The following is an 18,325-nucleotide window of genomic DNA, read 5'->3' as shown; positions in this document are numbered from 1 at the left end:
TGCCTCACCTCTACCTCTTCAGCTTATAATGTGACCTAGACTATGTGAATACAAGTACTTGTTATAATAAAAGTAATTATTATTAAATTACTGAGCACTTACTATATTACTTGTCATGTTTTAGAAGTTTAACCTATCTGCGATCATAACAACAAGTCCATGGTTAAGTATAATTATTGTACCTCCTGTACACGTAAAAAATCTGAACCCCAGAGAAGTTTAAAATTTTCTGAAAATCTCAAGCTTGTAAATGGCAGAGCTGGAGTACAGATCTAGACAGCTTGACTTCAGCACACATATACTTAAGCAACACACTATGGCTATGAAACATGGAAGTGATGCTCAGGAATCAAAGAGATGGTTTAATGATTGCTACCTATTCAACGGTGTGTCAATCAACATATTCTAACTGCTACTTTCATTGAACTTGGTGGCAGAAAGTTTCCTATCTCTTAGCATGAGCTGAAAAGAGTGAATTGAAGTCTACAAGGAACTGTACAATTTATCACGTGACAAAAGATGATCTGTTATGAAAGAAGGGAACAAAATTGAACCAAATAATGAAATATATTAAAAACAAAGACAGAGGGAAGCATTGAGAGAGATTATGAGCAATAAGTAGTCATAGTATAAATAAATCCATTTTTCAGCTCCTGAGCTAAACAGAGTTTTCATGGCTATTATGTGTCTACCTAAGATTTTAAACTTATTAAATCACTTTTTCTTAATCTGATTTTATTTTTAATATTTATTCGGCAACCAGTGTAATCTTACATAATACAATGGTCAAACCTTACCAAAGTTGGAGACACTGGTAAGAGAGAAAACAATACAATTAGCTAGTATTTGGTTGGTTAAAGTGTTCCAAATCACAATGTTGAGTAAATCAAGGTGCTCACAAAGGAGAGAGAGTATTATTTCTAAACCAAATGTTGCTAGCTCCCTGTAAGAATATTTTATAGAAATATGCTTATATGCTACTGCCTTTCTTAAGTATTAACAATAATTATAAAAGTCCTACACTCATAAATTGTTCTTAAAGTTATAGTTTGTTATGTTATTTTTTCTTATTTAAGCACTCATATATTAAGTTGCTCTAAAAAGAAAAAAATAGCAAAAATATTTTTACCATACTAATTTTGTACCTTGATGGCAAATATGTAATATGTTTTTAAAATTTTATATAGACTATTGTAAATTGTTAGTTAAATTTCAGGGTTAATATAAAAATTAATAACTTTTTCCACATTGTTTAACTCTTACAAGTTATTCCTTATTCAAATGGCTGAATTACCTCTTTGTTTTATTTTTTAAAAAGCATTAAAAAGCATATGTATGTACATAGAGACATACACACAAATGCACAAATACACATGTACATATATATACATGTTTGTACATAGAGACATATGCACTTTTGAATCTAAGCCTGGTCTCCTACTGGGGCATGTGCAAGAGGCAACTGATCGATCTCTCACACATCAATGTTTCTCTTCCTCTCTTCCTCCCTCCCTTCCCCTTTCTAAAAATAAACACATAAAATCTTAAAGTTATTTAAGAAGTATTTACAATGTAAGGATTTCATATCCAAAATAGCATAAATAATTATAATTCTGAAAAGAAATAAAAGGCAACAGAAAAGGTATTTAAAAATTATTCATGGGTTCTCTGTTTAAAACTGTGTATGTTTCAGTTATAAATTACAGTCAGAAAAATGTTTTTGAGAAGCATAACTTTCTTACAACATCCTTAAATGCTTGTTTCACTTGCTGGTTCCTTAAGGTGTAAATAAACGGATTCAGCATAGGAGCGACAGAAGTATTGAGCATAGCTATCCCTTTTGTCAAAGCAACCCCTTCCTTTGCTGATGTTTTCACATACATGAAGATGCAGCTTCCATAAGAGATAGAAACAACAATCATATGAGAGGAACAGGTTGAAAAGGCCTTTTTTCTTTGTTGAGCTGAGGGGATTCTCAAAATTGTTCTGAGGATGTAAGAATAGGAGAGAATTATTAACATCAAAGTGGACATAAGAGTCAGCACAGCTAAAACAAAGCTCATGAGCTCTAAAGTACTTGTGTCTGTGCAAGAAATTTGCAGTAAAGGGGCAGAATCACAGGTGAAGTGGTCGATGATATTGGAGTCACAGAAATCCAGCTGCAGGCCCATGGTCAGTGGTGGAAAGATGACCAAGAAACCAGCCAGCCAAGAGCTGCCTACCAGCTGGTAGCAGATCTTGTTACTCATAATGATTGTGTAATGTAGGGGTTTGCAGATAGCTATGTAACGATCATAGGACATAGATGCCAGAAGAAAAAACTCCGTTGAACCAAGGAGGATATAGAAAAATAGCTGAGCTGCACAAGCATTATAAGAAATAGATTTGTCTCCATTTAGGATGCTGATCAAAAACCTAGGATTACAGACAGAAGTAAATGAAATTTCTAAAAAGGAGAAATTTCTGAGGAAAAAATACATAGGGGTCTTCAGGTGGGAATCCAGCAAGGTAAGAATGATGATAGTAAGATTTCCAGTGACACTCATTACATACATGAGTAATAAAAAGAAGAAAATCAGGACCTGTACATTTGGGTTATCAGTCAGACCCAGGAGGATAAAATCTGTCACAGATGTTCGGTTTTTCATTTCTGTGGTTGATTTTTCAGAAATTTTACTGGCAAAATCAAGAAAGACAAACATAAATCAGTTTGACACGCATAAATATCTGTACCTATTTTTAAAGTAGTGATTGTATTTTCATAAGAAGTACCTGAGGCTTAAAAAATGTTTTTCTATTCATTCTATATAGCCCCCATTTCCCCCAATTCTATTATACATCTTGTGGGTGTATCTTCGATGTTTAATTTCAGTTGTATTGCTCTGATTTCTTGCTTCATGTTTACTCTGCTTCTGTTGCTTATAACTGTTACATGGGAAATGTACTGATTAAAGATGAACTCTTTTCATGCTTCATTGTTTAGCTAAAATATGGAGGAACTGCTGCTGTTCTTGTCTTTTTTCCCAGGCATAATTCCTACTGAAGATAGAAATAAGTACTCAACTGACCCTAATTAATATTTTTCAGTGAAATTCTAAATGTTTTTTTGAGGAGCAGTAAATATTTATTTATTTGTTGCCCTTTTCTTTGTAAAAAGTTAGAAACCAAGTCATTCTAACATTGTATAATAAATTTTTATTTATATTAAACAGGGGTTTATATGAATACTACTTATATTTTTCAATTCACTACACATTTTATTTCCAGATATCAATGAACAATCTAAACACCTCTTTTTATTCTTGATTTTTCTAAAAAAAAGGTGTCTTTCAATGAAAATTCAGTTAACTAAGTTTTTCACTTTATTGTTTTAAAATTTCCAATAAAATAGTTTTTAAAAATCTAGTTAACAGTTGAGCATCAACCTGTTCACTAAATATGTTAATGAAGTTCAGAAGTACTCATATATAAGGTTTATATGTGAAATATACACTTTACATATGCCATTTAGTATACATAAATATACTTTATATCTTGGATACTCCACCAGTCATATGCATCAGGTCTTTCTAAAGTATAAATGTATCAAGGAAACCATGTCATGTTCCACATATTTCTATTATAGAAATCACTATTTTTCATTTTTTAATTTCAGTTGATATAACTAATGAATATATATTATTTATAGTATATGTATTATATATAGAAAAGAGAGAGAGAAACAAAGTAGAGTGGTAATCAATGCTATATAGTGAATAGAAGTGAAAATACCAAATAAAAATAAACACACAAAATAAATAAATAAATAAATAAACTAAACACATGTCAAAAGTTTGATGGTTAGTATTAAATACTGAATGCAAACTAATGTGCTCAATATCTTAAATCAAAAGACAAGCAGTAGGCTAACACTTCTTGGAGAATAACATTTTCCTTCTTTTCCCATGAAGCTCTATATTTTCTCATAAAAACCTTGATGTTCTATCTCAAAACATCTAATGAAGCAGTTTCCTTGTTTTTTCTCACCATTGTCCTGAATCCACAATCCTGAAGTATTCCACCTTCTTCCCTAACACCAAATCTTCAGATAAACTTTTAAAATAAAGCAAGTTTAGAATGATTTGTTGGTAATCTGATATTTCACAGAAGATCATTTTCATTTATTTCCCCCAGGCAAAAAGCAAACCTAGCACCTTTATTGTACTTTCTACATATTTTTTTTATTGAGAAATATTCTTTGAGACTAAGTCTTAATGACCTTTGGGAAAATAGTATCAGGGCACTGATGAGTCATGCACACGCACACAATACCTTTGGCAAGTATATCTTAATTGGTTTATTATGAGATCTATGTTCCAGGAGAAGTTTGAGAAAGTTATCCAGCAGAATGCTGGCCAGATATTTGGAACTGGGAGCACTTAGCAAAAATGAACCAACATTTTCAGATGTTCATATTCCTCTGGCTCATGTATCATTTTGAAAACCCTGGACAATCAGTTTAAAATATGAAAGAAAACAAGTAGAGGACTAGTAAGGAAAGAATATCTGATTTCATTATCTATGAAACATTTAAAGTTATTGAAGATGCTTGAGGTATCTTATTCCAGGCAAAATTTTCTTTTTTTTTTTTTTAAATTTTATTTATTTATTTATTTATTTTTCCTTAGAGGGGAAGGGAAGGAGAGAGGGAGAGAAGTATCAATGTATGGTTGCCTTTCATGCGTCCCCTGCTGGGAAGTGGCCTGCAGGGAACCGGTGTGCAACCCCGGTATGTGCCCTGACTGGGAATCGAACCGCGATTGTCTGGTTAAAATTTTCTTAAGAAGTATTTTTTTCATCAGTTATGCTATATAACTAGTACACATCTAAATTTAATAAGGATCTCAAATTTCACCTTAACATTTCTGTATAATTTTCAACAGTAGCATAAACCTACTGTAAGTTTTAATAATGTGTACCAAATCTATTCTTTACTAATACGGAAATTAAGCACAGTTCATTTCATAATGAATAAATTCAATGCTAAAAATATAACTTCTTTGAAAAAGCATCTTATTGTTGAATTCATTAAGAGTGAACACTAGGATATTTAAATTACTTTTGTATAATCATAATGGTACTTCAAAAACAGAGGTTCAGTTAGTAATTGAATTATTAGAGCCTTTATTGCTATATATAATTTTAGAAAATTACAATATGCATCTTCTCATTTTAAAGTTGTCTTCATATATCTTTATACACAATATATAAAATTTATATATGTATACAATAAATAAAATTTTAAGCACTTGATACCTAAAAAATCTTTGTTTTAAGCAATAAGTAACTGTTTGATATTAGCATATGCATTTCTAGCATTGATATTTTTAATTGAATTTATCAAGGCTAATAAAATCATGCAGCTTTCAAGGGTACAGCTCTCTAACCCATCATTGCATATTGCACCATGCATTTGCTTCCCAAAGTCAAGTCTCTTTCCACCACCATTTATCCACCTCTCCGCACTGCCTTTCTATCACTGTACTGTTTTTAGTGTCTGTGTGTTTTTTGTTGGTCTGTTCAATGTATCTATGATTGGATTTCTATTTAGTTTGGTTTTTTATTCATTAGATACCACATATAAATTGAATCATGGTATTTGTTTTTCTTTCTTTTTTTCATTTTTATTTAATTATTTTTCAAGTACAGTTTTCTGTCTTTTACTCCCATCCCAGCCCCCAGCCCCCCTCCCCGTGCTCCCCACCTCCCTCCCATTTCCACCTCCCTTAGAAAGCCTGCAGCACCTGGTATTCCCAGACGGTCTCCCATCCAAGTACTAACCAGGCCCGACCCTGCTTAGCTTCCAAGATCAGACGAGATTGGGCGTGTTCAGGGTGGTATGGTCGTAGACTGTTTTTCTTTGACTGGCTTATTTCACTTAGCATAATGTTCTCAAGGTCCATTCATACAGTCCCAAAAAGAAAGATTTCCTTTTTTTAATGGCCAAATAATACTTCATTGTGTATATGTCCCACAGGTTCCATTCATCTCCTGGATGGGTGCTTCCAAACCTTGGCTATTTTAAATATTGATAACATTGCAATGAACATGAGATGCATATATTTTTTCAAATTAGTGTTTCAGATTTATTTGGATGTATTCTCACAAGTGGAATCTCTGGGTTTAGAACAGATCCATTTTTAATTTTTGGAGGAAACTCCATACTGTTTTCCACACTGGCTACACCAGTCTGCACTCCCACCAACAGTGTACTAGGGTTTCCTTTTCTCTACAACCATTCCAGCACTTGTTGTTTGTTGATTTGTTTGTGATGGCCAGTCTGACTGGTGTGAAGTGGTATCTCATTGTGGTCTTAATTTACAACCATCTGATGGCTAGAGATGCTGAACATCCTTTCATATGTCTCTGGAGCCTCTGTATGTCCTCCTTAGAAAAGTGTCTGTTAAGATCCTTTGCCCATTTTTTACTTGGGTTGTTTGTCTTTCTGAAGTGGAGTTGTGTGAGTTCTTTATATATTTTGGAGATCATTTCCTTGTCTGAAGTATCATTTGCAAATACATTTTCTCATAGCTGGTTCCCTTTTCATTTTACTGCTGTTTTCTTTAGCTGTGCAGAAGCTTTTTATTTTGATGAAGTCCCACTTGTTTATTCTTTCCTTTATGTCTCCGCTCCAGGGTACATATTGGTGAAACTATTGCTGCATGGAATATCTGAGACTTTCCTGCCTATGTTCTCCTCTAGGACTTTTATGGTGTCATGACTTATATTTAAGTCTTTTATCCACCTTGAACTTCTTTTTGTGTATGGTATAAACTGGTGATAGAGTTTCAATTTTTTGCATGTAGCCATCCAGATCTTCCAACACCATTTGTTGAAAAGGCTATATTTTACTCCATTTTAAGCTTCTGCCCCTTTGTCAAATATTAATTGACCATAGAGACTTGGGTTTATTTCTGGGCTCTCAATTCTGTTTCATTGTTCTATGTGTCTATTCTTATGCCAGTACCATACGGTTTTGATTACAGTGAGTTTGTAATATAGTTTGATTCCAGGAATTGTGATCCCTCCTGTTTTGTTCTTCTTTCTCAAAATTGCTGCAGATATTCTGGGTCATTTATGGTTCCATTTAAAATTTTGAAATATTTGTTCTATATGTGTGAAATATATCATTGGTATTTTAATAAATAATATTATTAAACATCAATAATGTAATCAGTGTTTAATCTATTATTGCTTTGGGTAGTATGGGCATTTTGATTATGTAAATTCTTCTAATCTGTGAACACAGTATACACTTCCATTTATTTGTGTCTTCCTTAATTTCTTTCTTCAGTGTTCTGTAGTTTTCTGACTACAGGTCTCTTACCTCCTTCATAAGATTTATTCTTAGGTACTTTATTTATCTTGGTGCTGTATCAAATGGGATTTTTTTATTCCTGATTTTTGATTCTGATATTTTGTTGCCAGTGTACAAAAATGCCTTTGATTTTTGAATATTGACTTTGAATCCTGTGGTTCTGCCAAATTCACCTATTAGGTCAAGAAATTTTTGGTGGAGTCTATACTATCTTCTATTATAACATCTGCAAACAGTGACAGTTTTACCTCCTGCTTTCCAATTTGGATGCTTTTTATTTCTTTTTCCTGTCTGATTGCTGTGACTAGGACTTCCAATATACGTTGAATGGAAGTGGTCTTTTCCTGATCTTAGTGGGAAAGCTTTTAGTTTTGCCTCTTGAGTATGATGTTGGCTATAGGTTTCTTATATATGGGCATTATTATGTTGAGGTATGCTCCCTCTACTCCCACTTTGCGGAGTGTTTTCAGCATAAATAGATGCTGTACCTTATCATGCTTTTTCTGCATCTATTGGTATGATCATGTAATTTTTGTCTTTCCTTTTGTTTATGTGATGTATTACATTTAATGACTTGTGGATATCGTACCATTCTTGCATCCCTGGGATGAATCCCAGTTGATCATGGTGTATGATCTCTTTAATGTGTTGCTGGATGTGGTTTGCCAATATTTTGTTGAGGATTTTGGCATCTATGTTCATCAGTGATATTGGCCTATTGATTTCTTTCTTTGCTATGTCTTTATCTGGTTTTGGATTTAGGATGATGCCAGCTTCACAAAAAGAATTTGGGAGTCTTCTGTCATCTTAGATTCTTTGGAATAATCTGTGAAGAATAGGGGTTAGCTCTTCCTTAAATGTTTTGTGAAATTCTCCTGTGAAACTGTCTGGTACAGGGCCTTTGTGTGACAGGAGATTTTTTATTTCTGTTTTGATTTCATCAAATGTTTTGATCTGTTCAGGCTTTCTGCATCTTCTTCATTCAGTTCTGGAAGATTACTTTTTTTCTAGAAATTGGTCAATTTCTCCTAGCTTTTGAAATTTCTTGGCATATAGTTGTTTGTAGTAATTTCTTACACTCCTTTGCATTTCTGTGGTATCAGTTGTAGTCTCTCCTCTTTCTTTTCTGATTGTGTTTATTAAGGTTCCCTCTCTTTTTTCTTGATGGGTCTGCTTAAAGGCTTGTCAATTTTCTTTATCTTTTCAAAGAATCAGCTTCTGGATTTATTAATTCTTTAAATTGTTATTTTAGTCTTTATCTGTTTAATTCAGTTCCGATCTTAGTTATTTCCTTCCTTCTACTTGCTCTGGCCTGTCTTTGTTCTTGTAGATGTAGGGTTAGGTTGTTTATTTGAAATGTTTTTATCATTTTAGGTAAGCCTGTATCACCATGCACTTCCCTCTCAGGACTGCTTTTGATGTGTCCTATAAATTATGGAGTCTTGTGTATTCATTTTCATTGGTTTCCAAAACTTTTCTGACTTCCTCCTTGATCTCATTTTGACCCATTCATTGTTTGATAGCATGCTGTTCAATCTCCATGAATTTGAGTATTTTTTAGTTTTCCTTGAGGTTGGTTTCTAGTTTCAGGCCCTTAAGGTATGAGAAAATGCTTGATATATTTTAATTTTCTTGAATTTGTTGAGACTTGTTTTGTGTCCTATGATGTGGTCTATCTTTGAAAATGTTCCATGTGCATTTGAAAAAATGTGTATTTTATTTCTTTGGGATGAAAGGTTCTATGTATATTGTTAAGTCCATTTGATCTAGGGCATTGGTCAATGCCACAATCTATCCATTTTGGGTAGCGGGGTGTTAAAATCCCCTAGTATAAGTGTGTTGCTGTCTACATATTTTTTGAAGTTCTCCAAGATTTTGCTTATGTATTTGGGTGCTCCTATGTGGGGTACATATATATTTACTATGTTTATGTCTTCGTGATGGATTCTTCTTTTGAGTATTATGAAGTGTCCTTTAGTGTCTGTTTTTATGGCTTTTGTTTTGAAGTCTATTTTGTCTGATATTAGTATTGCCACACCAGGTTTTTTTATTTACCTATTCATTTGCTTGGAATATTTTTTTCCAACCCTTCACTTTTAGTCTGTGTAGGTCTTTTTTCTGAGGTAGGTCTCTTCTAGGAAGTATATGTGTGAATCATGTTTTTTATACATTCAGCTACCGTATGTCTTTTGATTGGAGCATTTAATCCATTAATGTTTAAGGTTATTATTGATAGGTAGTTATTCATAGGTACTTTCCCCCATTTGTATCTGTGTTTCTCTCTCACTCTTTTCCTTCCTCTTCATATAGCAGTTGCTTTAGCATATCTTGCAGTGCTGGTTTGGTGGAGGAGTATTGTTTCAGCCTTCTTTTATCTGGGAAACTCCTTATTTCACCTTCCATTGCAATTGAGAGACTTGCTGGGTAGAGTAGTCTTGGTTTCCCACCTTTGCTTTTCATTAGTTGGAATACTTCTTGCCAACATCTCCTGGTTTGCAGTATTTCTGTTGAAAAATCAGCCATTAGTCTTATTGTAACAGGGTGCAGCCAGAGACCTTCCAAAAGAGAGATTTGTAGCGGGGTCCAGAGCTCAAAATGTCCAGGCAATATTAAAAATATAGGATGTCCTCACCCTACAAGTCTAAACTGGGTGATGAGACACATGGAGCAGGGCCATTGAGTTATTTGACATATCAACAGTTTTGCAAATAACCTTGAGAATGGTCACTTAACATATCTACAACTTGTGACTGGTTTCATGGATATGCTAAATGGCTATGGCCATACTTTTAGGCAGGGAGATGGGAGTGACTTCCACCCAGCATGTAACTGGGAGGCAACTCCCCCTGATTTTAGCACCTGCATGAGAGCTTAGAGCTTAGAGAACTTAGAGAACTTAGGGCTGCATAGTAAGTCCGGGCGGGCATCGCCCCATGCCATGGGACCATGCATTCTTGGACTTACTATGGCAGCCCAGAAAAGCTGGAAAAATATGGGTCTGCTAGCAGTTGTAGCCAATTGAGGGAGGAGTTGGAAATGGGGATGCAGGGGAAGATTGGTGCCAGGATTTATACCCTGGCACATGCAGGTTGGAATCACTATGCTTTGATGATCCCTTTGCCATGAAGCTTAAGCAGCTGAAAGCAAGGTGTAGCAGCAATGCTGAGCTCTCTCTTAGCAGTTTGGAAAAATGCAGGAGAGACATTGTGGGAAGGAAAGGGGTAAAAGTACTCTTGCTGGTGGGCCATGAGGAGGTGCTATCCAAACCAACGAGGGTTTGGATTAAGAACAGGAGATTCCAGCAACACAGCTGATGGAGCTGGAAACTGTGGGAGGCCTGCCAGCTGAGCATGGTTACTGGTAAGGACTGGGAGGTAGCTGAGCCATGGACTTCTTTGTTTTCCTGAGATAAGGTACCCCGGACTGGGCAGAGTGGTGGGAAGGAAGGACTATGTGTGTTTGTGGGTGTTTTAAGGGACTTGGGATTTTAACAAAGACATCAAGTAATTTCTCTAAGTCTGTATAAGTTTTGAATAAATAGTTTCTTTCCTTTTAGCCAATCTCTGGTATTAAGATCTAAAATTCCATGGCAGTGGGCAAAGGGAACATAGTTCTGGGGGACCCTGGGAAAAGGGGAGGTCCATTTGGTAATATTATATCATCTCCCTCATTGGTCCATTATGTAACATTATCAGAACTCCTTTGTATGTTACCCTTTGGTTTTCTCCCTTGCTGCTTTCTCTTTAAAACTGGGCATTTTAATTATGATGTGTCTTGGAGTGGCCCTCTTTGGGTTCATCTTGATTGAGATCTTTTGTGCTTCCTCAAATTGTGTGGTTTTTTTTCCCTTTCCAAGATCAGAAATTTTTCTGTCATTATTTTTTCAGACTTTCTATTCCTTGCTCCTTTTCTTCTCTTGATATTCCTATGTTTCGAATGTTGTTGCTTTTCATGTTGTCTTGCAGTTCCCTTAAGCTATCTTCATATTTTTTAAGTCATTTTTCATGCAGCTGCTCTACCTTGGTATTTCTTTCTACCTTGTTTTCCAGTTCATGTATTTGGTCCTCTGCTTCATCCAGCCTGCTTGTAATTCCTTCTAGTGTGTTTTTTATTTCAGAAATTGTGTTCTTCATTTCTTCATGATTCTTGTTTATAGTTTCTATTTCCTTTTTCATACTGTAGTAATTCTCACTCAGTTCCTTGTAGTTGTCTGTGAGATACTTGAGCATTCTTATAACCATCCTTTTTAATTCTATATCTATATAATTGAATTCTATATCTGATATCTATATTCTATATCTGAATTCTACATCTGAGAGTTTGGCTGCCTCCAATTCATATAGCTCTTTTAGTGGGGGGGTCTTCCATTCCTTTCAATTGCAGTTTCTTTCTTTTTATCCCCATTTTAGGTGACTCTTATGTGTTTCTCCATTTCTGATGCTGTGCTTTGCTAGCTGTCTCCGTAGGGTGAACTTCTATGGTAGGAATTCTGTGGGACTCGGGGATGTGGCTCTTTGATCTCCTTGTGTGCATATTTTAGGGTTGCCCTTTTTTCCATTTAAGAGACCTGTCTTGTTGCAATTGGGTTTTGCACATTGGTGGCTCCTTTTTTGGTGGGTTCTCTTCTCCAGTGGGTTTACTGGTATTTAAAACTCACACCTTATCTTGCATTTGATCTAATGCAGGATGAAAGCAGAGTAGATTACGACAGTGGGAGAGTATTCTATGGGATTAAAAGTACCAAGAAGTAGAAAACAGATTGGAGATCCTTTGAAGAAGCACAGCAATAACCATGATATTTCACCCAAGTAGCCACTTTTTTTTGAAAAGGTGAAAAAGAGATAAGACTCTTATTAGAGGTGAAAAAGAATGTGAGCTGACTCCAGGAAGAAGCGCACTTATGCCAGGTTAGATGGTGAGATATAGTGAGAGTAAGCAATAGCAACTTGGCATAGTGTGGGAAAGAATGAAGTTAATCACAGCAGTAATAAAGTTCAGGAAGATAGTAAAATGGACTGAGACCAGGGAAGTGTGCTGTGTGGGAATGTAGGAATGGGAACAACGATAATATGGAATGAAATACATGATCTGAATTAAAAAAAAAGAAATAAAAGGCCAAAGGTAGTGTGTTATTGGAATATGAGTGAAGTGAAGGAATAGATTAAAATGCAATGTGAAAGGCAGAATAAAGAAAACCAGTCAATCAATGAAATCAAACCAAAAAAGTAAATGGAAGGAAGAGAATAAAAAATAAAATAATTATAATAAAATCATAATACAAAAAAATAAAAATAAACAGTAAAAAATAAAATGCCACTTCTGTAGGACAGCAAAGTGAATTTTGTCTCAGCTATTGGCATTAGCCTTCTGATCTCTCTCTGAAGCTCTATTTGATCTTTTCACAGCTGCAGGCCCCATTGTCTTACACTTGGAAGAAAAAATGAAAAAGAAAAGCAAAAAAGCCTCTTGTTGACATTGAACCCACTTAGGGGTTCTGCTGGTCTTCCTGGATGCTGCAGGCAGAGAAGGGCTGGGCTCATTTTGGGGGTTCTTTTTGCCTTTCCTGTGGTTCTTTGTTGGAGGCTCAGTCTGGGCTCCAATATTCACAGGTGTCCAGACTCCAGCCCAAGCCCTTAGAGTGCTGCGTGGTCCCCACTGTCCATATGCACCAGGCCGGAGCCTTTAATCCACCTCATTGTGTGGCTCATTGATTAGTCTGTGAGGTGCACTCAGTGGGAGCAACTTGCACCCCTCTTCCCTCTTTGCTGTTCTGGCCACTGCACATGAGAGTTCCTTGAACAGCGGCTGAGAATCTTTTTGAGCAAATTCCCCTTGTTTGCACCAAGACAGCCCAACTCTTCTCACATATCCAGATGTCACCCAGCTCCCTAATTTCTCTGATACTGTCCCAGTCAGCAACCACAGTCCCAGTTGGGGAACACCACCTCTGTGTGTTTCTCACTGTGTCTTTACCTGTCCTAGTGACTTCAAGTATCCAGGTGACTCCTGATGCAGGACTGACTTCCCTGCTCTGGAAAGGGAGAGAACTGTGAAGTTATAATTGCTGATCTGGCTCTCCTCCAAAGCTCCTGCAGCAGCCGCCATCCCTGGTACCAGGCCAGAGACCCCAGCAGCCATGGCATTGGCCAGGGTCCCAGGGACTCACTTATTGTTCCTACACAATCTCCTTATCGTCTGTTTTTCAACAGACAATCCTCTGCAATCTTTGGCTTCCAAATTTTGTATAAACTGGGATTCTGTTGGCTGTTCACCCTATTCTTCAGAAGACTGATTAGGTGTCCCAGTTGGGTGCATGGTCAAGTGTGTTCAGCTTACACCTACCTTGCTGCCATCTTCCCTTCCTCAGATTTTATTATAAATACTTTCATCATTTCTGTGATGTTTAAGATTAGAAAAACTTTCTTAACCCCTCCCGATAATTTTAAATGATAACCCACACCAATGTTTTGCAAAGTTATAGGATTACAGACCCTGTTGTTAAGTATCAAAACTCAAAACATGTATAAAGTTCAAAGCCTAGTCCATTGAATTTATGAAGGTTTTTAATTCCATTCACAGTGTGTTCTAGTTAGTGAACTCTGGTATACTTTAATAAACTAGTTTGTGGAAGCTCTCACCAAAACATTAATAGTTTATGTATTTTGAAAGCATAATTCTTGGAACTTTGTTTATTTTTAGTACTTCCATTGTTAAAATGTATATTCAGATTATCTGTTGCCTTAGAAATATTTGCTAATTAATGCTACATCCTAAAAAATTAAAAATGTTGTATATAATTGCGTGTAATAACATAATTGTATAAGTATCATATAATTATACAATTTTTCTGTTTTCTTATTACTTAAAATATTATAAATTTATAAGATTTATGTTTTCCTCACATTTTTATATTATAATTGCAAAAGTTTTTCTTTTTAGTAATTAGTCTTTGCATCTAACTTACTATTCTTTATTTTTGCTGATTTCTACTTTATCTTTATTTTCTTTGTTTTTATGCACTGAGTTTTTATTTTTTAATTATTAGGGTTTTGAATTTTACCTTTAACTTCAATATTCTCAATCCTACTAGTTTAATAGAGGGAGTACTTAGGGTTATTGTTTGAAAACAGCAGGCAGATGATTTGTCTATTTGAGTACCAATAGATGTGTTCTCTGGTCCTTATGTTCATGTTAAATAGGTGTGTAAAAATCCTGCCTTGATTTCAGTAACTTTGTGGCCTGCGTTTTTATGATTTCTGACTTCTATTTTCTGATAATATGCTATGTCTAAAAATGCCACTGCATTTAGTATAAAAGCAATCATTCCTAAAAACCACGAGAGATTTATAGCACTCACGAGAGATTACCCTCCAGGACTGCTGTAGCCTCTCATAATTCCAGTTTGTTGTTTAATAGAACATGTGTAATCTGAAAAGATCTAAATAAATATTTCTGATGGAGCAGAGTTTCTGGGAAAGTACCTGACAGCTTAAAATAACCCATTTTCATATTCAGAGATAATTATTCATCAATTATTTATTTCCCTGTACAGATCCTGAATGTCTGATTCAATAGAATAAGAGTCAGTCCATTGCCAGACATCATCATGAAACATAGACCTCTAAGCCTTGAAGCTTGGCTCCATTCCATTAATTAGCTCTGGGTTGCTGGCATTTTATTTTGATGTAAGATTTAAATAGGTTATCTAGAGTTTGCTATTCATATTTTGAAATTAAAGACCAGAACTTATTTAAGTTCACACCTCACAATCTCTTTATGTTTTACCTGTGTAAAACAGATGGCTCTATAGACCTGGGAAATTTTCAGAAAAAAAAAGATAAAGAATACAGAAAAATATATTTGAATGTAGAAAAATGAAATTAAGAGAGGACCATAAAATCACTTTGAAGTCTTTGACCATCCAATATTATTCGCTTAAAGTGTTTTAGTCTTTTCATAACATGTACCATCATTAATATACCAAGTAATTTACTTTTTTAGTTGTTAACTGATTAATACTTCCCCTCACAATGGTGAAAACTTTTGCATTCTTTATTCCCTTTGTATTCCTATCACCTAGAACAATGATTTGTACTTATGTGTGGTTTATTTGCTGTTTCAGTTACAGATTTTATAATAGTTAGTGTATTATTTATAACAGTGTATTATTTTATAATAGCTTGGTAGTATTTTTTTGGCGAAATCTTCAGGGGCCTATGTCAACTCCTAGTTCCTTAAAGGATAAATAAAAGGATTCACTATGGGATCAGCAGAGGGATTAAGTACTATTATGCCTTGGCCCAAAGCCACGTATTCTTTTGTAGGTTTTTGCACATTTCCCTTAAGAAATGGAAATTCCTATAAGAAATGGAAACCAGCCCTGGCTGTTGCGGCTCAGTGGATTGAGCATGGCTTGCAAACCAAAGGGTCTCCAGTTCAATTCCCAGTCAGGACACATGCCTGGGTTGCAGGGCAGGTCTCCAGTAAGGGTTTCGTGAGAGGCAGCCACACCTTGATGTTTCTTTTCCTCTCTTTCTCCCTTTTTACCCCTCTCTCTAAAAATGAATAAATAAAATATTTATTTTTTAATATTTTATTTTTCCTTTTAAAAATTTTATTGTGGTTCAAGTACAAGTTGTCTGCCTTTCCCCCCACTGCTCCCCACCCACCCCAACCATCCCCATGTCCCTCCCTTGAATCAATCCTCCCTTGGGTTTGTCCGTATGTCCTTTATAGTTGTTCCTGAAAGCCCTTCACCTTTCCCTTCCCCATTATTTCTTCCCATCTTCCCTCTGGTTACTGTCCATTTGTTCTTAATTTCAATGTCTCTGGTTATTATTACTGGCTGGTCTGTTTTGTTGATTTGGTTCCACTTAAAGGTGAGATCATATGGTATTTGTATTTCAACGCCTGGCTTATTTCACTCAGCATAATGCTCTCCAGTTCCAACAATGCTGTTGTGAAGTGTAGGAGTTCCTTCCTTCTTTCTGCTGTATAGTATTCCATGGTGTAAATGAACCATAGTTCTTGGATCCATTCATTTACTGACGGACACTGAGGTTGCTTCTAGCACTTGCCTACTGTAAATTTTGCTGCTGTGAACGTTGGGGTGCATAGGTTCTTTTGAACTGGTGTTTCAGGTATCTTAGGATATAATCCTAGCAGTGAGATTGCCAAGTCAAAAGGCAGTTCCATTTTTAGTTTTCTGAGGAAATTCCATACTGTTTTCCATAATGGTTGCACTAGTCTGCAGTCCCAGCAACAGCACACTGGGGTTCCCTTTTCTCCACATCGTCTCCAGGACTTCTTGTTTGTTGTTTTGTTTATGGTGGCCATTCTGACCGGTATGAAGTGGTATCTCATTGTGGTTTTAATTTGCATCTCTCAGATGGCTAGTGATGCTGAGCATCCTTTCATGTGTCTTTGGGTCCTCTGTATATCCTCCTTGGAGAATGGTCTGTTCATGTCCTTTGCCCATTTTTTAATTGGATTCTTTGTCTTCCTGGAGTGGTGTTGTGTGAGTTCTTTTTATATTTTGGAGATCAAACCCTTGTCTGAGGTATCATTGGCAAATATGTTTTCCCATATTGCTGGTTTTCTTTTCATTTTAATGCTTTTTTTTTAGCTGTGCATAAGCTTTTTATTTTAATAATATTCCATTTGTTAAGAGTAAATAAAACCTTTAAAAAAATTTAAAAAATGGAAAGCACAATCATATGAGAGAAACAAGGGGAAAAGGACTTTTTCCTTTGCTGGGCAGAAGGCATCTTCAGAATTATTCAGAGGATGAGTGTCTAAGCAAGAATCACCAAGGCCAAAGTTACCATGAGTATGAATACTGCTAAGAAAAATGCCATAATCTGTAGAAACTTTGTGGAAGCAATTAGCAGCATAGGAGGAAAATCACAAGTGGTCAATAATGCTGGAGTCACAGAAATCCAGCTGGAGGCCCATACTGACAGAGGGACAGACAATAAGGAAAGCAGCTAGCCAGGAGCTAATTTTAAGTTTGTTATAGACTTTGTTAGTCATGATAGTTATGTAATGTAGAGGTTTGTAGATAGCTACATAACAATCATAGGACATTACAGTCAGAAGAAAAAAGTCTGTGGAGCCCAGAAGCATTAAAAAATTGTGTCATCAAAGCATTATAGAAAATAGTTGTGTCTCTTGTAGTGTTACTGACCAGAAACCTGAAAATAAATACAGTTGTGAATGGAATTTCTAAGGAAGAGAAATTCCTGAGGGAGAAATGCATGGGAATTATTGTTAACATGGTGACGGTCATGTTTCTATTCATGCTGAACAAGTAGGTGAACAGTAGAAAGAAGAATATCACATATTGTAACTAAGTCCCAGAAGAATGAATTTGCTAACTGATGTCTTATTGGGCATGGCTAAACTCTGAATTCTTTAGTCAGTAAGTTAAAATAACCATGGATGTAAACTTTTTTTTTTTCACTTGGAGGAATTCTATTTTATTTATTTATTTATTTATTTATTTATTTATTTATTTATTTATTTATTTATTTATTTTTAGGATCCAAGGCTAAAATTTATTCTTTTTTTTATATTAAATTTTATTTAGTTACTTTTCAAGTACATTTTTTCAATCTATTTAAACTTTTTTTTTTTTTTTTAATAATTTTATTTGGTTACTTTTCAAGCACATTTTTTTTTCCCTCTTCCCCCCCCCCCCCCGCCCGGTCTCCCCTCCTCCCTCCCATTCCCCCCCCCCAAGTCCTCATCTCTGTGTCATTCATACTTGTTCCTCAAAATCCCTCCCCCTTTTTCCCCTTAAGTTCCCTTCCCTCTCCCCTCTGGTCGCTGCCCACTTGTTCTCTATTTCAGCGGCTTTGTTTTTATTCTATTTGCTTATTTGTTTTATTCTTTAGCTTCCTGTCAAAGGTGAGATCATATGGTATTTGTCCTTCAATGCCTGGCCTATTTCACTCAGCATAATGCTTT

The 18,325-nt window shown here is 35.5% G+C and overlaps 1 protein-coding gene, 1 non-coding gene and 1 pseudogene across 2 annotated transcripts; all 3 read right to left on the bottom strand.

The window, feature by feature from the left end:
* Positions 1-1,706: 1,706 nt before the first annotated feature.
* LOC119036410 (olfactory receptor 6C76) lies at positions 1,707-2,648 on the bottom strand. Its single transcript, XM_037128171.2, has one exon. It carries the CDS (start codon positions 2,646-2,648, stop codon positions 1,707-1,709), a length of 942 nt encoding a protein of 313 aa, XP_036984066.2.
* A 3,123-nt stretch (positions 2,649-5,771) lies between these two features.
* LOC119036416 (5S ribosomal RNA) lies at positions 5,772-5,890 on the bottom strand. The gene has a single exon (XR_005079988.2). It is a non-coding gene; the product is annotated as a 5S ribosomal RNA (ribosomal RNA).
* Positions 5,891-15,583: 9,693 nt separating this feature from the next.
* Positions 15,584-17,752, bottom strand: LOC119036398 (olfactory receptor 6C65-like; annotated as a pseudogene).
* Between the last annotated feature and the right edge of the window lie 573 nt (positions 17,753-18,325).

Source organism: Artibeus jamaicensis, unplaced genomic scaffold (genome assembly GCF_021234435.1).
Source record: "Artibeus jamaicensis isolate MK-2021 breed Jamaican fruit bat unplaced genomic scaffold, CSHL_Jam_final contig_233, whole genome shotgun sequence".
NCBI lineage: Eukaryota > Metazoa > Chordata > Mammalia > Chiroptera > Phyllostomidae > Artibeus > Artibeus jamaicensis.
The sequence above is the reverse complement of the archived record's forward strand: the minus strand, read 5'-3'. Positions and strand labels throughout refer to the sequence as shown.